Here is a 22,908-nt window from a genome sequence, read left to right on the forward strand (position 1 = left end):
AGTAGCTGCAGTTGTGATACAGTCCAGAGTTGAAGCTAAGCACTTACATCTAATGGGATTTATCCAGCAGCATATGAATAGCAAACGAATACTTAGGGATCAGACTGGAAGAACTGTTTACTTACATTAAATGAATTTTGGGATTGAAAAGAACCCTCAGATAGACACAATGGTATTAAAGCCATGTGGCAAAATGAACACTAAGGCCAAGCAGAAATTGGATTAGTTGTCAAATGATGGAGTTTCATTGGGGAAGTTTCACCAGTTTAACTAAATCAACATAATAAACCTAGACTGGACCCCAAAAGAAGACACACTTAAACCATTTTAATCCTCGCAAGTTTATCCTTATTTAGTAATTTACCAACATGTTATACCCATTTATGTGTTGGTTAAAATTTTATTTCTGCATCAGTTCAGATAGACTGATTTTAGTTAAATTGGTGCAACTTTTCTAATATAAGCAAAACCTTTAATTACAAAGACCCAGATACCTGGAGCACTTTTTGTATGGGGTAGTAAATGATCCTCTGATGAAGGGGTTAAGTGATGCCTATTTATATTGCTTGAAGTGAGATTTTCTTGTAAGAACCATGTACCATTGAACCATAGAAACAAATTGTTTCCATTCTCCTGCTTTCAATAGACAGAACCTATATCTTGGTGGTTTTGATCCCTGAGGAAATTAGGTAGCATTAGATGAGGGAGGAGAAAGTGGTGTAAGAAATTAATGTCATAGCACTGCTGAAAAGGCCTTTACTTCTGGATCAGTTTCAAAGATTGGTAGGGTTCCACTGTGGGGTAGTCTGAAGCAATAGGAGAACTTGTAAGATCCATATTGTCCACATTAGCCTGTAATTTTTGGGTGGCTTGGTCCAACTTCAAACACGTAGAGCCTTATTTTAGAGGTGCTAAACATCAGGTATTGTCACTGAACTACTTGGTTTACTGTAGAATAATGGCTGACGGAAGGAAATTATTAAAAGGAATGTTTGCTTGTTTCTTTGTCAACTGTTTCTTTGTTTCTGTTCTTGCAGTTGGAAAAAATTGGATGTCATTACCAAAGGTGACATTTCATGTCTACCTTTCACCCCAGCCCTTCCAAGGGAAGGAATGTGAGACCCCCACTTCTGCCCTGGTGCATCTCTCCATCATCAACGCCACTGTACCAGCTTGCAATGCTCTGATGTCAAGGGAGCTTTGTTTCTCAGAAATGGATCTCTCCTTTCACATCAAGGAGAATAAACCACCTGGCACATTTCATCAGCTCCAGTTACCCCCAATACATTACCTATGCCAGAATGTCAGCATTTCCTACAAATTACTAGCAGGTAAAACTGGAGGTAAACCATTCAGTCGCCAGTCATATTAATGAGATTTTTAATAGAGCAGATCTCTCCTCTGTTTGTTATTCTACTCTGCTTCCACACAAGACTTTATGGGTTTTAGAGTGGTAGCCTTGTTAGTCTGTATCAGCAAAAAGAACAGGGAATACTTGTGGCACCTTAGAGACTAACAAATGTATTTGAGCATAAGCTTTTGTGGGCTAAAACCCACTTCATCGGATGCATGCAGTGGAAAATACAGTAGGAAAATATATACATAGAGAATATGAAAAAATGGGTGTTGCCATACCAACTGTAATGAGGGTAATTAATTAAGGTGAGCTATTATCAGCAGAAGAAAAAAACTTTTGTAGTGATAATCAGGATGGCCCATTTCCAACCGTTGACAAGAAGGTGTGAGTAACAGTAGGGGGAAAATTAGCATGGGAAAACAGTTTTACTTTGTGTAATGACCCATCCACTCCCAATCTTTATTCAAGCCTAATTTAATGGTGTCTAGTTTGCAAATTAATTCCGATTCTGCAGTTTCTTGTTGAAGTCTGTTTTTTAAGTTTTTTTGTTGAAGTATTGTGACTTTGAGATCTGTAATTGAGTGACCAGCGAGGTTGAAGTGTTCTCCAACTGGTTTTTGAATGTTATAATTCTTGATGTCTGATCTGTGTCCAGACTGTCCGGTTTGACCAATGTACATGGCAGAGGGGCATTACAGTTGGTATGCCAACACCCATTTTTTCATGTTCTCTGTGTATATATATTCTCCTACTGTATCTTCTACTGCATGCATACGATGAAGTGGGTTTTAGCCCACGAAAGCTTATGCTCAAATAAATTTGTTAGTCTCTAAAGTGCTACAAGTACTCCTCGTTCTTGTTACAAGTCCTTTAGACTTCCTCATGTGCCCCGATATAGCTTCTCCACCTTCCTTCATATCTCTTCTTAGATTGATTTTCATAATACAGAGTAAAATTCTTTCCTCTGTTACATTGATGCAACCCAAATGGATTCATTGGGATCACACCAGTATGTCAAAGAGGAGAACAATCAAACACCACTAATAGGAAAGGATTATCCCCGTTTATGCTCTGTATGTGTTGTTTCAGTTGAAGGGCTGCCTTTTCGTTACAATGAGAACACCACAGGCGTGAGTGTTGTGCAGCGTTTGGATCGGGAAGAAAGAGAGAGGTATGAGCTGATCGCCAAGTGTACAGTGAGAGAGGGCTCCAAGGAGATGCAGGTCGAGGTGCCTTTCCTGGTCAATGTGTTAGATGAAGATGACTCTGCCCCCTTCCTTCCCAATGGCACTAGCACGACGGATGCTGTTGTGGAGTTCAACAGAAAAGAGGTAGAGTTCTCTTCTGCTTGGACTCTGAGATTTTCAGTGGAAACACTGTGGGTTAGGCATGCCTACATGGAAACGTCAGGCATTGTATGTCAGCTCCCAGCATCATATGCACTAATTTACTCTACAGCCCAGAAAACTCTGACTGAATAATAATAAGAATAATAATATGAAGAATGTGATGACCACCTCCCTTGAGTGGCTAATTATCTGAGCGGTCATTTGACAGATTTCACTGGGTGTGTGTATCCGCCTATATATTACATACAAAAAGCTATGTTAAAATATAATTTAGGTGGGAAAGTCAATCACTGAGAAGTTGAGAAATGCAAGATTTATAGCTGTATATGCAACTATGATTCTTCCCATGATTCTTCTTTGTGCAAGTACACTGACTGAGGCCTGGGTTCTGTGGAAAACAGTAGCATGTGTAATTAAAGATTGTACCATAATGCATGCACACAAGGATGCACCATGTCAAAGGCCTGCTGCAAACAAAGGAGAGGTGAGAGCTTCTCAAATAAAAGATTTCAGGAATCTTTTCTTAAGGAAGGTCTTAGATAATTTAAATATGGGGATTGCTACCAGCTCCTCATATAATGTATATTTGTGAGTATCAATTGATCTTTCTTTTAGGTTTTTTTTATTCATCATGGGATTTGAACACCTGTCTGCTGCCTTGTGCATCTTTGGTGTTACTTAAAGAAACAAATACAACCAGAACAAAACCAGCAGCAACTTCCTGGAAAACTCCACTTCAAACGCTAACCAACTTTCCCCACCAACACTCCCATCCTACATGAACAGTTGTCCCTATTAGACTTCACTCTTACTCAGATATCTAGGGAAAATGATGGTTCTTGCAGTGTTCACTGAAGGTCAACAATGCCAGAGTATTTAGGGCCAAGGGTAGGATCTTGTTCTGTAGTTAAAGGGTTGTCAATGAGCAACCTTCATCACCTCTATCCTCTCTGTACTCCATGCCACCCCTCCTGCTACAGTGATTAGAGTCCAGCTTGAAAGTAGGCCCAGCCCATATCTTGTATTGCTTTATAGGTGAAAACCAAGATACATATGTATAAAACTAGTAGAATAGCACTCAGCTGGGGCTTTCTTTGGGAGAAGAAACACTCACAAAAGCGTTACTAGATGGTTGTTATGCTTGAGCCATTCTGATGTGCATTCAGCATAAGCTATGCATAAAATTCCAGCAAGTGCTCAGTCACTTCCCTCCAGGGATTTCTGTCCAATAATATTTCTTTAATAGCTATATTTGTTTCCCTTGGAAGTAAACTGGATTTTGCAAATCTGTTCTGGAAAGAGAACATACAATTTTGGATGTTTGCTGCCACCTACAGGCTTGATATATCAGTGACACACATCGATGGGCATAACTAGTAGAGCTGCTTGAAAAATGGAATTCCCATCCCATAGAAAATTCTGAGACTCTTAAATTTTGTTTCTTCTCAAATCAAGATGAAACGAAGAAATTTCAGTATTTGTCATGCAATGAACTAATCAGAAAATGTTTGTTTTGACTTTAATATGACATATAATATAGTTGAAACAAACCTTGACAAAATCGATGTATTCTCATGAAACATTTTGATGTAATTAATTCAGCGTTTTCCATCAGAAAAATCTTTTGTTGGAGAACTTCCAAAATACCTCTGATAATTAGTATATTCAAACTTAAAGGAGAAAGGATTTGTATGGGAATCTCAATGGCCAATGGAATAATAACTGTACAAAATTAGTTTGAAGCCCACTGCAAGGTAATCAGAAATCCAATGTAGAGTCAATAAAGAGCAATCTAGTGGAATGAGCACAAGACTGGATCCTAGAACATCTGATTTCTGATCATGCTTCTGTTACTAACTCTCTGTGGGGCCTTAGTTATGTCACGTGGCCTCTGTTTCTTCTTCCCTGACTTTTAAATGGGGATTTGTTGTCACCTGCAACACGAATATTGAGGATTATTTTTTATTTTGATGATTGAAAACAAGGTATGATCCTGTTACTTCTGCCTTCAAACATCCAGTATTACATTTGAGTACAGCCACTTAATTAGTCTCTCCCAGGGGCTAAGGGAGAAAAATGTCTCTGCTATCCCAGCCATTCTCTGTAATTGGGGATTAACAATTTAAAAAAATCCCACAACACATAACGGAGAGTGAACTGGAGGTCTCAGGGAGTGGAGACTGGGCACTATACGGGCCACATTCTCTTGTGTGTTCCAGCCCTTCTTGCCATTCACACAGCTGAGAATTCAAGTCATCCTAAACTCTATGAGGTTGGGGCTGGTGCAGAGCCAACCAGAGAATGAGGATCAATAACTGGTTCGCTGAGGACCCCCTCTGCTGCTCCTCACCTTGCTGACCTGAGCAGATATTGGCAGCTCCATAATTTTTGCTTGGCTTGTCATTCTCATGTTTGTTCAGTGATATACCCTAGTTGCAAAATTCCCCCAAAGATCATCCTAGCTACAAAGTCTCTTGGGTCATTAAGACTCGTTGGGGATTGCTGGAATCAGATATGCAGTCCTTACATAGGTCTCAAAACTGACTGCTGCTACAGTAATTTTGCAACTCACTGTCTTTATGAAATGCTGTTACAGTGCTCATCTATCTCCAAATAGGCGGTAAGCAGTAGTATCATCAATCTTTGCCCTTTCTGTCAAAGACCTACAAAGACTTTGAATGGAAGTGGATTTGTACAGAATGTCGGGGAGCTTTATACGGACAGGACTTTGGTCTCCAGATTGTATCACTTATTCAGACAGTAAACCAGAAAACAAATCTGGGGAAAAAAATTGTGGCAATCATTGATTTTTCTTCATATCGTCTATGATTTTCTTCTAGGGAACTGTCCTAGCCACACTGACTGTGTGTGATGCAGACACCACACCTATTTTCCCCATTGAAAGCAGCAGAAAGAAGTACACAGGCACCATCAGTACAACTGATCCATGGATTAGCGAAACATTTCGGGTGGATCACATCTTCCACGAGATCTATTTCAGCCCCAATGGCAGCCAAGTGAGGGGAACGCTGCATGAATACAGTACGGTCTCTTCCTTCTAACAAAGAGTGAAATTGCTTTGCTTATAATTGACCAATATTGTAGCTGACTTTTCTGTGTAACTGAAAAATACCAGGCAGATGGAAAATGAGACAGAAAATCCCAGTATGAGAACAGATATTTGGGATTGAAAGAGGGGACTGTGATACTACATTCTTTCCTCCTATATATAACACGGTGACTGTATAGGAATATGACAGTTGCATTATGTGTTGACAAGAGAGGTTCTGATTGTATTGCATTTCAGAAAGTGATTCTAAGCTCATGATTACAGCTGGATGGCAAACAATTTTCCTCTACCACACAAATTTTTGAGATTTTTAAGATTTTCCAGTTTCACACTGGGGAGAAACTGAGACATTTTGGGAAAATTCATGGAAAAAACAAAGAGAGGGCCATCCACTTGCTCCAAATAGCCACTAGCCAGATGGGGAGGGCACTCGCTTAGGTCCCCCAGTATACATCTACCCATCCAAAAAAAAAAAAGCCTAAACCCACAACAGAGTGGGTCAGCTGACTCAGGCTCACATTGCTGGGCTGAAAATAGCAGTGTAGCTGTTCGGGCTTGGGCTGGAGCCTGGGTGCTGAAACCCAGCAAGGTTGGAGGGTCTCAGAGCCCAGGCTCAGCCTGAAAGTCTACATTGTTATTTTTAGCTCTTCAGCTCAAGTCCATTGACCTGGGCTCTGAGAATCACTGCTGCTGGTCTTTTTTTTTTTTTTTTTTTTTTTTGGCTGCACCAGGGCTGCCCAGAGGAGGGGGGGGGCAAGTGGGGCAATTTGCCCCAGGCCCCGGGCTCCGCAGGGGCCCCCACGAGCATGGCTGAGGCTCCCTCCCCGGCCCCATCTCCTCCCCTCTCCCGGCGCCTCAGCCCATCCAGCGGCGTCCCGGACAGCTGCAACGTGGCTCCGGCGGGGCTCCTGAGCCCCGCCCCGCTCAGAGCCATGTGGTGAGGGGGTGGGGCTGCGAGCTCCAGGCCGAGCGGAGGGAGCTGAGCTCAGCATGGAGCTCCCAGCCTCGCCCCCTGACCACGCGGCTCTGAGCAGGGCGGAGCTCAGGCCCCGCCGGAAACATGCTGCCTCTGTCGAGCGAAGCTCCTGGATACGCTGAGGCTCCCGGTGAGAGGGGAGCCAGGGGTAAGAGGCCAGGGCTGGGGGGGTTGGCTAAGGGGCAGGGAGTCCCAGGGACAGGGAGGGGGCAGAGGTTGGGGGGGCGATCAGGTGACAGGGAGGGGGGCAGAGGTTGGGGGGGCGATCAGGGGACAGGGAATGGGGGGGTTGGATCGTGGGTGTTCTGGGGGTCTGTCAGGACTCAGCGAGGGGGTGATAGGGGTTGGGGCAGTCAGGGGACAGGGAGCAGGGGTGGGGTCCTGGGGTGGTGGTTGGCGGGGGTCTCTGGGGGATGGTGAGGGGGCAAGGAGCAGGATGGGTCAGGGATTCTGAGGGGGGCGGGCAGTCGGGGGGCAGGAAGTCGGTGGGGGTCGGATAGGGGGCAGGGCTAGGCTGTTTGGGAGGCACAGCCTTCCCTACCCTAAAGCTCATTCAGCAGTTTGAGGCTTGCAAAAGAGCCAAGCTGTTAGCTTTTCCATTAGGGCTACCATCCCTTTTACTTCTCAAATGCCAAATTATAGTCTATATTTAATTTCAGTGCCATGGGGGATTCATGTCAGGGGAGGGTAGCTTCATTTAAAATTAGTCACTGGGGGTGGGATCACATGAGAAGATCAATATCCTTCCAAACCCAACCAAGGGAGACCCCCCCCATCCCCTGCATTCCCTGAGGCTCCAGAGGGGTTAATTGAGTGGTTCTCAAACTTTTGTACTGGTGACCCTTTCACATAGCAAACCTGTGAGTGTGACCCCCCTCCTTTATAAATTAAAAACACTTTTTTGTATAATTAACACTATTATAAATGCTGGTGGCAAAGCAGGGTTTGAGGTGGAGGCTGACAGCTCACGGCACCCAGTAATAACCTTATGATCCCCTGAGGGGTCCTGACCCCCAGTTTGAGAACCCCTGGGTTAATTTAATTTTAACACCCTATGTCCATTCACATGCATGTGCTATTTTGAGCATTTCAGTTTTCACAACATAGGCTCATCCCAGATTTGGAACAAGCTCAAATGCTCAGTTCGTGGAGTATGTACATAAGATATACTAAAGACAAACCCACAGTAACCATCTCCAGTTTGTGAGGGACCCCATGGAGCCAGTCTCTAGGAAACAGATAAATGCATGGAGGTTAAGTCCATTAATGGCTATTAGCCAGGATGGGTAAGGAATGGTGTCCCTAGCCTCTGTTTGTCAGAGGGTGGAGATGGATGGCAGGAGAGAGATCACTTGATCATTACCTGTTAATTTTACTCCCTCTGGGGCACTTGGCATTGGCCATTGTCGGTAGAGAGGATACTGGGCTGGATGGACCTTTGGTTTGACCCAGTATGGCTGTTCTTACGTTCTAACCTAAATGAACCCAAAGTTATGGAGACAGATATGAGTCAAGGAAGCCAGCACAGTATCAGAAACCTGGAAAAATCTCTGACTGGATGAGCTCAGGCGTTTGGTCACAAGCTTAGGTGGTTCAAAAAGTTTTGGATTTTTTTTTTAAAGCAGAATTTTTTTATTGTTTCTTTAAACAATCAAACACAGCAAGCAGCAGATATTTGGCCACACACTTCTGAAACCCCAAACCATATTCAGGTTATGGCAGACTAATTTCAGCTTTTCAATTAAAAAAACCACAACAAATTTTGAAGGAAAGCAGACGTCTGTGATTTTTTTCTGGTTTTTAAAAACCCCTAGTTTTCGATCCAGAAACGGTTTTGCCGGCACATATTTGTCCAACCCTTTTAATGAGCTGTAGTGCCTTTTAGCACTAGCTGATGCTGAGAACCAGTGATACCTTGTAAAGAAGTTTTCTCAAAACTGGATTTGTGCCGAGATGCAGAAGGTTTATTTTTCCCAGGGCCGCCCATGTGGGGGGGAACAAGTGGGGCAATTTGCGCCGGGCCCCACAAGGGCCCCCACAAGAATACAGTATTGTAATTTTTTTTTATGGAAGGGGCCCCCGAAATTGCTTTGCCCCAGGCCCCCTGAATCCTCTGGGTACAGACGTATCGCCACATCCCAGGTGACAGCCCTAACCACCAAGCTATTCTGTGGTGGGTGTCTCTCATATTGACCAGAAGATACATGAAACGTTCCAGTGAAAAAAAATTGATTTTGATGAATCCACATTTTCCTACAAAGCACCATTTAGTCAAAGCATTCCCAACCAGCTCTAGTTGTGACAGATCTTTAGGCACGTTTTGTTGTATGGAATGGGAGAAAATCTATATTTTTAGTTTTAATTCAACCTCTCCCTTTACCTAGTAGCATACCATGAGCCCGTGCTTGAAGAATAGATTTGATATTTATAGTTTAGGATTTTGTGCTGCCTAAAAATGCATCGACATATGTGAAAAGCCAATCTTCTCTTTTGCAGGACTGATGCTGAATAAAAATATTTCAGTCACAGAGAACCGTTCCTTCCAGTTGGATGTTTTGGTGAATGACACAGAGTTTCATGGCCCTGAAAGATCTGTGATGCTCCACTTCAATGTCTCCATTCTTCCCGTCAGCATTCAGTTCCCTAATATGACTTACCAGTTCACAGTGAACAGAAATGCTGAACGTTTTGCACAGGTAAAGACTGTCTTAATTGCTTTTGATTTTGGCATTGTTGAAGATAAACCTTGTAAAAGTGAGACAGCTTGGAGGGAAATGTGTACATAAAATAAATAACCTCCAGGATTTCAGAAAGGTCCACAAATACCAGATGACATTGCAAATCTGTTCCAACCCTGAGGCAATGTTACCTAGAAGTTAGAACCCTGGACTGGGATTCAGGAAACCTAGGTTGTCATATTGATTCTGCTACTGGCCTGCAAGTCACTTCACTTTCTTTGCCTCATTTTCCCCCATGTGTAAAATGGAGATAAGCAGATCTTACTAGTGTGTAAATTACAGAGCCTCATTTTGCTAGGTGCTGTACAAACACATAGTAAGGGATAGTCCCTGCCCCTAAGAGTTTATGAACTAAATAACAAAACATTGTGACCCTCTGGATCACTGTCACAATTGTATGTGATTACTGCTTTGCCAACATCCAGTCTGTGTGGCTTTAGAAACTAGCACCAGGTAATTTGGAAGCAGAGTATTCTGATATAATCATCAAATCTGAGTCTTTGAAATGAAACATGGCACTTCAGAAAGTGAGCAGTGTCTTAAAAAATGCTTCCAAGCTTGGCTTCATCCTCACTGCATCTGTTCCCTCTCAAAGTTTGCAGCAGGTAGTGTCAGCATTCCCACTTCTTTCCACAGAAGCAAAAAGGTGGATTCTACCCATCAGGTGGACATTGCCACCCCTCCTAGGTGGGCTTCTCCTGGTCTTCTTAGCTCTGATAGGACAGAATTTCCAGCTGATCAGACAAGCACTTGTCCTTGGCGAATGGCCCTAGCACTTGGGGTAGGAGAGGCTTGAGAGGTCAGAGATGTGAGTATGTGTTTTCCAATATACACATAGCTCCAACCAAAGCCTTGTCAGACATTAAATAGAAGTGAGCTATTGTAATGCATAAAGTAAATATGATCTTGTCACAGTTACTAGGTGAACTGTACCTCTGATGTCTCCTAGTCTTGTGGAGGTCACCCACTTCCAGGTCTCAGCCGCTAGCCATCACTTGGCTCAGGGTGAAATCCCCTGATTCTCTGATATGCTGGGCTGCAGTCCCCTGGTAGTAATCACGATTACCTAGCAGGGCTGACTTAGGGTCATACCCTGCAGTTGTCTTCCCTCCAGGGCAATGACAATAGTAACCAGTGACCAAACAGCTCCTTACAGCAAAGAATTATTTATTTGGAACAAAAGCATTTAAGAGAAAACATCTTAAATCAACTAAACACACCACTCTAGCTTACCAGGTGTTTAACCATCTTCCACATGGGCATTCTAGGAACACTGTTCTCTATAGACTCTCTTTCAGAGAGCCACTCTCTTTCTCAGCCTGTCAGAGCTCACTGATGCTCGCTGGACACCCCTAGCAACTCACTCCCCTTTTAAACTGTTTATAGCCCTTTGAGCTGGCAACTCCTAGCAGAGGCAAAGCAAGATTTAAAACAGGAGAGAGAAGGTGTTTGAAGCTAGCAAACAGACCCTTTGTATATCTTGATTATGCCTATGTTTTTAATTGGGAAGCCACCATTCCCAGAGTCCCCTATTTAGCCTAGACCAATGCATTCATGCAGGAGTGTCGCATACAGTGTTCATAAAATTGTTACATGTCGGTATTCATGACATTATTATAGATTATGACATAGCAACTCCGCTTCTGTTAAAAGCCCTATATTAACATAAATAGAGCAAACAAATAGTTCCTTAGGTTGTTCACTGGACAAAGCCTTTTGGACCCTAATTAAAGTGAATTGTAGGAAAGAATGACAATGGAAAAGGGTAAAAAAATCAAGTGGAGAAGATACTCCTACTGCAATATGTTAATGGATTTTCCCTAGATAATGGCTAGTCAGTAATTAATGTGCTTCCTAATTTAACCCTCATTTCGGTTTAATCACCATCATCGCCATTAATAATGCCTTCTAGTAACATTTCCAACAGATTGATATTAATCAGTGGTAAATTACAGTGAAATTCCTGTGGAACATGCATGTTAATACTAAACTAGCTCATTATAATGAATGTTGTGGAAAGATGAAATGTTTCCATATTCTAAAACCTTGTAACAAATAGACATAAGAGGTCCTGTGTAGTTGTAACACAGAGCAGTGTTGATACTAACCTGTTTTGTTTTGTTTTCCCATTGTGAAGGAAACTTAATAATCAGATGCCTTACTTATCTTTAAGCCTCTGGTTAGTCAAGGAAAATAATAAAAGAGGAAAGTGAGATATATTATGGTCTAGATAATACTAAGTCCTGCCACGAGTGCAGGGGACTGGACTAGATGACCTCTCAAGGTTCCTTCCAGTCCTATGATTCTAAGATTATCTGGGTTTACATTTAATTTTGATACAAATTTTATGCTCACAGAATGTGCTGCTAGATTGGCAGTTTTTGAGACTTCAGAACAGGCACCACACAGATAATAGTAATGACGGCTTCCCAGTCAATGGGCATCAGGCAGGGTCTGCAGTTACCATCCTGAACAAGTAGAGGGTACTTCAGTCATTGGGCTCTTTACAAAGAGTGCCAACCAGGGTCCAGACTGTGGTGGTTGTCTTTATTTGTGGTGATTGTTCCTTTTTGTTTGGTGCTTGAGATTTTCCTGTCTAGTCTTTCAGACTCTGATCCGTGAGAAACTTGCATGCAAATGCTGTTGCCCTTTTGGTGCTTTTTGTAAAGAAGCACAATCCTTCTAGTGTTGCATTGGCTTTTGTAGTGGCAGATTGTGAACCTCTTACTCTCGGTGGTGAGCATTTACTCTCACTAGCAGCTCTGTTGAAAGCAATGGGGCTAGTCAGGGGAATAACTGCTTAGTCATATGAATAAGGTGTTCTCAATCTGGCCCTTAATAGCTAGAGATGAACCTGAGCCACATGTATCTGAATATTGATCCAAGATACTCCTAAATCAAGCAACGTTATTTTCTGTGGCTCCAGCTTGGGCTTATCTCCATTAAAAATCACTGTTCCCGAGCATAACAAATCAGTACAGAAAGGCAATGTGTGGAAGCCACAGACTTTTCATTTCATTGAACATTCTGCATTTTAAATGGAATTCCCCTTTCTAATCTCAGCAGCTTCGTTTCCTGACATGTAACGGTCTCTTTTCACTGGATGGCAGTAGTAAGAGGGAAAAGTTCTGAGCTCTGTGTCTGTGGAAGCTGTGTCTGTGTGTGCTTGCTGAATTCTAATTCCCAAAGATATTCTGTTATGAGGTTTAAATGGGAGGCAGGGGGGAATCAAAGCCAGAATGGGAATGACTTTCTCAGTCAGTGAGGTATTATCCTCTCACTTCTGAGCGGTGGATTTGAAGGTTCAGTGTGGTGTGAAATCAGCCCAACTTGATGCTAGCAGCTTAGTTCCTAGAGAATGGCACTCCATGCCATCGAAGCATTATGCATAATTAACTATAATTAGCCTGAGCAGTGAGGAAAAGTACAGAGCCAAATGAATAGGGAGGCTGAAAAATCTTTCACTCTAAGGAAAACGTGTGTGTGTTAGTTAACCTTCTGGCCAATGCCATTTGTCCATTTTAGCAGCCAAATGAATGGAGTAAAGGAGCATGGCCTGACAGAACCTGTATTTAGCTCTTCAAAGGACTTAGAGCCCTGTCCTCATTTACTCAGACCAATGTTGAAAAATATAGGCTGAGATTTTCAAAGGCAGTTGGGCACCCGCTGCCACTGAAATTCAGTGGATGGGGGCACCATAATCCATTACCAAAACCTTCCTAAGATTACCTGTCTTGTACCCCTCTAAATTAATTTGTCCCTTCCCATCATTTCTGAAAACCAAGATATTTGTGTCTTAATTGATGGCCCCTCTTTTAATACCATCCTGCTGCTTGCCTGAATCCTGCCCTGATATTGGGTCATGTTACTACTGATTGCTGAAGTATTTTCTGAATAGGTAGCAGCATTCCCCTTAATAAGTCAGAAGTGCTGTCTATTTTTCTGCCTGAGTCCAGTGAGGCTGCACTGCAGTATGTTTAAGGTCACCAATGTTTTCATTAGACTAATTTTTATAGTGGTGTAATCCTGGGGCAGTAACACGCAGGGAAGAACCATGCAGATAGAAAGTACCTCGGGAGCCCCTCTATTGCTTCCCCTCTTTATGGTACAGAGGAGAGCAAAGCTGCTGTGGGGCTGCACTGAGGGAAACCTGGCTGTGAAGGATGCTTCTCCATCCCCTAATGATCTGCGCAGCATTTCCCATCCCCTTCACAGGAAATCTCTATGGCTGACAGGCTGTGTGGAGAAGGTGAGAATGGCTTGATGGGAGAGGAACAGACAGGGAACACCCAGTGTCTCCTCCTACGCAGGCTGGAGTCCATATAATAACTGTGGCTAATGCTGCTTGGAGCGGCTTTAATTTTCCCCTGCTGAGTTATGGAACCACTGTGGTAGGGATTGAAGAGCTAAGTCAATGGCAGTACAACACGACATCTGCTGTGCTGTCATTGCTAAGAGACTTGGTTCTAGAAGGGGACTGGAGGGACCTAAAGCTACCTTGTGTCCAGCCAGGGATTTGAGAGCAATCTCAGCCTTCACTCTTTTTACCTCCTCCCCCTGCTTGTTTACTTGCCAGTTCCATGGCGTAGAGGAGAGAAGGCAGCCCACATCATAAGCAGCCTCGCTTTTGGAATGTTTTATTCCTCTCTGTGCATTCTTCTGCCAAAAAGAAACACATGGCCCTAAGTGATCAGCCAGTGACATGAATGGAAATAAAGAAATGTAAAAGCAGTTAAATGGAACCTTCCTATAATAAGAGACACTCCTAGAACTGCTAGAACTTTCTCAGTAATCTGAATCCAAGAATGACGTTTCACTTCAGGAAATCTATTTAAAAAAAAAAAGCTAGAAGCAGCATTTATCTGTGTGTGCTAGGCACACCTGGCATAACTTTAAAGCACATCTTAAGTGTTTTAAATTTAAGATGACCCACCACAAATCTCTCTCCACCCTTACCATTACAGTTCTCCCCATAAACAAAGCAAATGCTGTATTGGTCCTGATTCAAATCTAATTAAAATCAATGGAAAGACTTAGATGGGTTTTGGATCAGGTGCCATATGAATTAGACAGGATATAAGGATTTACATTCCTGTGCTGCTTAGATAAATAGTTTCAGAATGTAGAGTGGTTTAGTGTATATACTACTCCAGGCAGAAACTCCAACAGCAATAATCCTCTCCCTGTTTTCATTTTAAATGACAATGCTTAACTGCCACCAGCAAATTGAAAAAGATGAGGTCTTTCTTTCTTTAGAGACTTTCGGATGCTTCTGTCGGCCAGAAACTTCTGACGATAATATTGTGCCACTCATATCTAAGCAGTGAATAATTAGAACATTAGAATAGTGCTTGTGTAATTGCTTTCCATTAACTTTCTGTCTTCCTTCATTAAGAATGTCATCTCTTCAGGTTTTGGACTAATTACTGCATTGTCTTTGTTGCACAAAAATGTTTTACTCTCTCTAATTTGAAGTTTCAACCTCTTGAGAATGGAGTTTGAGGTTATATAACTTTCAGAAACTTTTGCATTTTCTTAGAATAAAAAAAAAGGTTACTTGTCGCCTGCCAATGAATATATTGCCTTGAGGTCAGATAACTTAATTCCATTATAATCTTTCTTTGGAGTGGTAGAAAATGTGGCCTTTTAGCTTTTCCTTCCTACCTTCATTATAATTATTTATTATTTGATTTATAGTTGTTCCTAGAGACTCCTATGGGGATCAGGGTTCCTTTGTTCTAAAGCATCCTTACAAACACTTACAGCCCCAAGACAAAAAGCTTGCAATCTAAATAGGCAGACACAAAGTGGGAGGGGAAACAGAGCCGTGAAGTGACTTGACTCTAGTCATGAAGCAGAGTTGGGAATAAATCCAGGTCTTTTGATTCCCATTCCAATACCCTGTCCAGTGGACCACACAGCCCTATTTGAAAGGGTTTCCATTTTGTGCACACTAAACCTAATTACACAGTTGCCTCATGTCTGTGTAGGGTTTTCACATGCACCTATTTGCTTAGATATACAGCAGGGACACTTTTCAAGTCTGATTTTGAAATAGAAACTTCATTACATCTCCTGGGAGCTCTGATTGCAAACATTCATTTATTTGGCTCCTTTCTAAAAAGCCCAATAGAAAAGGAATAAAAAAATGCTTTTTGGCCACACTGCAATTTTTTAAACCAAAACTAAGTCATCTGGAAAATATTATAATAATTATGCTGATTCTGCTTCATTTTGTGTGTGTGTGTGTGTGTGTGTGTGTGTGTGTGTGTGCGAGAGCACTATACTTTGAATTCTTAAGTCATCCATAAAGTCATCGCAGTTTAGTAGCGTGATGGGGGAAAAAATGTCTCCATGAAGTTTCCATTAGGGCTGGGCAATAAAGAGAGGGGAAAGGGGAAATTTGTGATATTTTCAAAAACAGTTTTGTTTAGGGGGTTTATTAGTTTATTTCCAAGTTAGGAAAATAAAAATGTCAGAATTGTGGAACCTGAAATATTTCTACCAGCTCTACAGCTTGTGCAAAAAAAGTAAAAAAAAAAAAAAAAAAATTGGAAAACTTTACAAAATGTTTCAGATTTCAAGATTAGAAAAATTTCAATCAATTTCTAGTTTCCACATCATGCTTCTAACACAGACAGGGCCCGATTCTCCTCTCACTCGCTCTGAGATGTGCCCATTGACTTCATCAGCAAAACCAAGAGCAGGATCTGGTCCAGAAACTCTAGCACATGCAGTATGCGTCTGTTCATCTGTAGAAATAACATACCTATTTTAAACTGAATAACTTGTTTTTGTTGGTTCTCAGAAAAGAAATAGATATTGGGGCCTGAGGCTGCCATAGTGTTCCACTCAAAAGTCCTGTTGTTGTCAATGGGAATTGTGTGTAGATGAAATGTATGATGTTTGTGGCTCTACGTGTGAATAAACACTATGATATCATCATTATAACTAGTATCCCAGTGTTTTCTAGTGAATTCCTTGTAAAGGATCTTTGAAAGAAACATATTTTGGCTGCATGGAACTGGATAGGATGACGAATGATGGTCCGGTGGATGGGCAGTAGGCTTGGATTTGGGAGACTTGGGTTCAAATCCCTGCTCTGCCACAGATATTCTGTGTGACCTTGGGCAGGTCAGTTAGTTTCACGTCTGTAAAGCTGGGATAATGCTGCTACTTACCTCACAGGGGTGCTTTGAGGCTCTCAGATACTATTGTAATGGGGGCCATGTAAGAACAGTAGACAGAGAGATGCTGACTGTTGCATGTATTTAACTAGCTTTAATCACTGAGAAAGATTTGTAGGGAGCACAAAGTATCATTAATGATACCACTTTGTTGTTGTTGTTCGTGATCTCTTTGTTGTTGTTGTTTGAGCCTAGATAGGTAAAATCTGCATCGAAAACTGCATGAAGTTCTGTGGAGTAAACATCACCTACAGGTTGCTGTCTCCCAATGCCAGCTGCTATGCTGTAGGGATACTTCAGGGCCGAGAGGACAAGTATGGAAGCCTCTATGTGAATGACTCCTCTGTGCTACTCAGACCTGAATGCAAAGAAATTCAATACACCGTTGTAGCCTCAGACAAGCAGAGTAAGAAGCATGCCAAAACCCAGCTCACTATTACGCTGGAAGGAACAAGTAAGTACTTGAGGTGGAGGGGGGAGAAAGGTTGTGCAATGTCGATATTAACACTGGATCAGGAATTATGGATACTCACTGATATTATTCTTTAAAGTCTGTGACCAAATAAAGGAAGAAACAGGTTTTCTTCCAGACAGGAAGGAAGGCAGCTATCTCCCTGTCTTGAATGTCAATTAAGCATTGTGGAACCAAAACAATGGACGCCTCATTGGCACAATCAACAGGAGGATGGGAAGGCAAAGGATGAGAAGGACAGCAGGAGGTCGTCCTGACTTTGGGGACAAAACAATGAGTTTTAGGAAGCAAAAAGTTATTTTGACATCCATCACTTGGGAGTAGGGGAATGCAAAGGGAACAGCACCCTCTGATTCTGTGAGTGGTGGATTCTCCAGCCTAAGAGGCTGGGGACGCTGATAGCTTGTTGCAAGTGAGGAAGCCGCTTAGGCAAAAGGCTGTAGCTTTCTTAAATTAAGTTTTAATCACTAAAAAACATGTGCTTTGTGTTTTATTTGTTACCAGACTTGTCTCTGTTTCTCTTGCTTAGAATCACTTAAATCTGTTTTTGTTAATAAACGTATGCTTACTTTTCCTATAAGCCAGCTCTGTGCTGTTATACTACAGTAAAGGTGTGCTCTCTCAGTTGATCCAACAGGCTGGCGTGTGTTCTGTCTCTTTGGACACAGCAGATTGGGTAATTTCTGGGAGTCAGAGGGACTGGACACTGCAAAGGGAGACGTCTCTGGGGAATTCGGGAACTGGGGTTCCTTGTTACCGGCAAGGAAAGGTTTAGACTGACAGAGTACAGGAGTTTACTGCTGTGGCAGGGAGCTGTCACACAGCTTAAGCTCCAGCTAAGCTCTCTCTTGCTGAGGCAGACAGGTTAACACAGTGGCTTATGGTTCTGGACTCCCTGAGGAGAGTGTCACAAATTGTTATAGCTGGTTTGTCTCCTTCGGTGTTAATTTTTAGGCAAGTGCCTTGTTAGAGTAGTTCATACACTGGTGAAATTAACAAAAGAAATGAGCCTGAGCCACCGAGTTCAGATCAGATCCCAAAGTTTGGGTGTTCAGATTAATGGTTTTGGTTTAGACTCCTCTCTAATTGGCATTTCTAGAGGATATGTGAAGATAGATATTGTATTAGGTATAAAAGAAGTTTCATCAATTGCAATTCCTTATATTTAAACCATGATTAGCTTTGTAAGAATCTACTTTTTGTCTGTGTTCTATGGGCCGGATTAACTTTTGGGGGCCCGGCACCAAATATATTTGTGGTCCCCCATGAAGGCATGTTGCGGGGACGTCGGTCTCCAGAGCAAGGGGCAAGGCAGAGGCAATGGGGCATGGCATGACAGGAGTGGCCCCGCTCCACCCAGCCCAGTGCGAGGGCGCTATTTACAAACTGGCAGTTGCCAGACACACAGTGGCCCGGACGGCCCCGTGCTGCCAGCAGGCCCCTTTCTCTCGGGGGCGGGCCCATGCTGCATCACACAGCCCCCAACCCTGGAACCCCTCCCCCCAATTCCCTGTGGCCAGAGCCCCCCCGGACCTGCTATGCTCAGAACCCCCTCCCTCGCCACATATGCACAGCACCCTGCACAACACCACCCTGGCCCAGTGCCCCCTGCCCACAGCCCCATCACAACTGCCCAGCACCCCCCAGAGAACCTCCACTCCCTAGTGCCTCAATACACACACATCTTCCCTGCCACCTCACAGTCCAGCACCCCCCAGAAACCCACTCCCCACCCCTGCCTCCTGGCCGCACTCACTGGCCCTGCTGGGAGGTGACTGTGTCTGCTGGGCTGAGTCAGCAGCACATCCAGATCTGGTCCCAAGGCCGGGAATCACTCCGGCCCCTCGGGAGTGGCACAATCAGCCAGGCCAGGGCCTGCCCAAACCGGGCTCTCTCAAGACACACTTGCCTGGAGGGGCCCAGTCAAGCCCCTCCACACTGTCATCCGTCCCCCCACCCCCACCTGGCTGAGACTGGCTAGGCTTCTGCACCAGTCCCAGGTGGTTCAGCTCCAGGGAGACAGGAGGGGCGCCACAGGTGATGGGAAGCAGAGGCTGCCTGGAGCTGGAGGTGCACTGGGTCCAGCCAGGGGGCTTAGAGGAGCTCGCAGGTGGGGCCAGGGGATGGAGAGGAGCCCTCGGCCTGAGGAGCAAGTGATTTCGGCGGGCTAGTGAGGTCTCGGGATGCAGTGCAAGCGGAGCAGGCTGGGGCCCCTTCTGAGCACGGGCCTGGCTCCATGGAGCCGCTGGCGCCGTTGTAAACCTGGCACTGGACAGTGTATTTCATATACATGTATCTCTCTTCAGTTTTGTCATTGCAAAGCACTTCCATGTCAGACACACTTTTCTCCTTGTTCCTCCTCTAAATACTCCTGTAGAACATGAGTTATAAAGATTTAGGCTTGTGCATAGAGTTGAACACGTGCTCTGACAAAGGGCAGTAAATTAGCCATTTAGCAGCCTCATAATATTCAGTGTAGTGCATATGTAGCAATAGACACTGCAGTCCTTCACTCTCCTGGACTGAAGTTTAAAACAAAAAAATGTTAAAAAATGCACACTGGAGGCACTAAAGTTATGTTAGATCAGAGGTGGGCAAACTATGGCCTGGGGGCCACATCTAGCCCTTGAGCTCCCGCTGGGAAGTGGGGTCTGAGGCTTTCCCCACTCTGGTGCTCCAGTGGCACATCCCTCCTCCGGCTCCTATGCGTAGGGGCAGCCAGGGGGCTTTGCACACTGCCCCCTCAGCTGCCACTGGCCGAGAACTGCAGTCAATGGGAACTGCAGGGGCGGTGCCTGCAGATAAGGCAGTGGGCAGATCCACCTGGCTGCGCCTCCATGTAGGAGTGTAGGAGCCAGAGGGGAGACATGCCGCTGTTTCTGGGAGCTGCTTGAGGAGTCTGCCTGGAGTCTGCCTCCCTGAGCCCCTCCCATGCCCCAACCCCCTGTCCCAGCCCTGATCCCCCTCCCACCCTCTGAACCCCTCGGTCCCAGCCCGGAGCACCCTACTGCACCCCCAACCCCTCATCCCCAGCTCCACCCCAGAGCCCGCACCCCCAGCCGGAGCCCTCCCACCCACCAATTTTGTGAGCATTCATGGTGTGCCATACAATTTCCATACCCAGCTGTGGCCCTCAGGCCAAAAAGTTTGCCCACCCCGTGTTAGATGTTTCTCATTTTGTTGTTCATACTTCAGTCGTTGTCAGGCTGCTTAAAGACAAGCAAGGGAACATTACAGAAACAGGACTAGACAGCATGGTAGCACATGTGGTCTATATTAGGGGTAAGTTCTCTCTCTTCCATTTGTTTCTTTTTCTGTACTTTCCATTTATTTAATTGTGTATGTCCTTATGGTAGCCTCAGAACATGTAACCCATGACTCTGCTGAACAAAGATGTTAGTGTGAATTCAGATGGGCTTGTTTATCAACAACAACCATTTGTATTGTATCTATTTTTGCTGGTTTAGTCATTTTACCCAGCTTTTGCCTAGTACTTAATATGATATCACGCTTGGTTCATTGAAGCAAAAGCGTCAGGGTTCAAACTTCACAGAAAAGGGAAGATCTGTGTAAGTAAAACCGTATAACATCTCCCTGGATCACAAGAGCCAATTGGTACTATGCCAAACCATTCAGTACTCTCTAAGAGAATTGTCCGTGCAGAACAGTTAACTCCCAGCAGTTGATTGCCCCTATTCCTTTGAATTATGTAATAATGTGACCTCAGAAGTTAAGTTTTGGGGCAGACTGGGGAAATGGACACAGAGGATCAGTAGTGCTATTCCTCCCGCCAGAGTTTTTCGCTAGTTGCGATCAGAACCTCTCTGTGCCACCTGCTGTTTGCTGGCCAGTGTCGCACCAGCCCAAACACCAAGGTTCATGCCTTCACCAGCTGTTTTTTTCTGAATCCATTGTTTGTATTATAATTGGTCTGTTAGTGCAGCGTGCTGCCTTTCTGTATTTCCAAGCATCATGCCCAGCAATCAGAGAGGGCAATGCTACTCAGGGTCGACGCTTCCATTAGGCGACCCTAGGCAGTTGCCTAAGGCGCCAGGATTCGGGGGGCGGCATTTTGTGTGCTCCCCACTGGGCGCACGGGAGCTTTCGGTTCTGCTCCCATCGCGCCGCCGAAAGAGGACCTTCTGCCGACGTGCCGCGGAAAACAGCGGTAGGCAATTGAGCAGCTCAGTGACTGCCGCTGTTGTCTGCGGCATTTCGGCAGAGGGTCCTTCTTCGGCGGCGCAATGGGAGTGGAACCGGAAGCTCCCGCGCCCCTCATGGGGAGCGCACAAAATGCCGCCCCCCAAATTCTGCCTAGGGTGCCAGAAACTCTGGCGCCGCTCCTGATGCTACTGCCACCACCCCTTTGATACTATATAGGAAGAAGATACATAGCCTGGGTCTCTCATTTTTAATCTAGAAAAAGGAATTTCTCCTTTTTAGAGCCCAGCTGCCTTGCATGTGTATTCACCTCTATCAATCCATCTACTGACACCTCACGCTCTCTTGCTTCTGTTCCATGCAGTTATTAAGAAAGAAGAGGACTGCCCTGAATCTTGTGCCATTAATAAGCACCGTGCTGAATGTGAGGAGTGTGGTGGCATAGGAGTGCTAACAGGAAAATGCCAGTGGAGACAGGGAAGTGGAAAAGGTACACACTTATGCTGCGTAATTGGCCAGCTTGTCAGCTGATGTTAAATTGGCACAGCTCCATTGGCTATGGTGTAATTGTGCTGATCTGTTCCAGCTGAAGAGCTATCCCAGGGTATTAAACCACTCAGAACCTATGGTATAAATAATACACAAATTAAACCTGCAGAAGGGAGGAGAGCAGAGTTAAGGGGAAGTCGTCATTAATCCAGTCCCTGAGGCCTACCCATCACAGCACCTGCAGGTACCAAATTAGCAATCACTGGGAGTGCAGAGAAGAATATGGCCTATGGGATGCAACCTAACCCCTTGCAATCGTAAACTGAGTTTGGAACAGCTCAAGTTCTACAAAATCCCACCAGTAGATACTGGCAGGTACAAGAGAGGTCTCAATTGGAAATTGTTATGCAAAACTTGAGAATGTGTGCTCTGTAACACTTACAACACATTGCTTATGTGACAAATGATGATATTCTTAAGTATTCCATAGCAAACTTGATGCTTTACTCCTGCCCTTCCATAAGTATCACAATTTCCCTCCAACTATTTGTAAACCTTATATTCAATCCCAGGCTTGTGAAAATACATGTAAAGAGAGATCATCCGTTTTTAAAAGCCAAACTTTGTACTCAGGATGTTTCACCTACCTTTGTTGCAAATAACACCTAAGATCACCATAGCTGAAACTGACAGCGCACAAAGGGCTGTCAAATGCACCAAGTAGATAAACTGAAAACCCAGTTTTTGATCGCTTTCAGTTATCATCATCTTGCATGTTAGTTGTAAAAACAGCAGGTAAAGAATTTGTACACAGAAGTTTGATTATTTTTTTTTAAAAAACTGACAGTGTTCCCTGTTCCTCAGTGTGTCAACATGCACCAGCAGAGTGCAATGAACTTTTCTTCAAAGCATTGTGGTATTTGGACTGATGTGTGCTTGTATGTTCATAGGAATCACCACAAATTATTCTACCTGCACCCCAAGCATCAGGACTTGTCCAGATGGCATCTGTGACATTATAGAGAGCAAAGATCCAGCGGTGTGCCCCCAAGATTGCACAAGTATGGAGTGTTTTAACGTTAATATCAAATATAATATATACTGTAAAA

At 44.0% G+C, this 22,908-nt stretch overlaps 1 protein-coding gene across 1 annotated transcript in view; it reads left to right on the top strand.

Moving 5' to 3' along the window:
• Positions 1–22,908, top strand: part of RET (ret proto-oncogene) — a 125,515-nt gene that overhangs the window by 70,457 nt on the left and 32,150 nt on the right. Inside the window, exons 3-9 of the mRNA XM_045024421.1 lie at positions 1,038–1,331; positions 2,447–2,688; positions 5,547–5,748; positions 9,249–9,448; positions 16,873–17,131; positions 21,675–21,800; positions 22,750–22,860. Of these exons, the coding sequence (XP_044880356.1) occupies positions 1,038–1,331; positions 2,447–2,688; positions 5,547–5,748; positions 9,249–9,448; positions 16,873–17,131; positions 21,675–21,800; positions 22,750–22,860 (1,434 nt within the window). The remainder of the gene's footprint in view (positions 1–1,037; positions 1,332–2,446; positions 2,689–5,546; positions 5,749–9,248; positions 9,449–16,872; positions 17,132–21,674; positions 21,801–22,749; positions 22,861–22,908) is intronic.

Source organism: Mauremys mutica, chromosome 7 (assembly GCF_020497125.1).
Source record: "Mauremys mutica isolate MM-2020 ecotype Southern chromosome 7, ASM2049712v1, whole genome shotgun sequence".
NCBI lineage: Eukaryota > Metazoa > Chordata > Testudines > Geoemydidae > Mauremys > Mauremys mutica.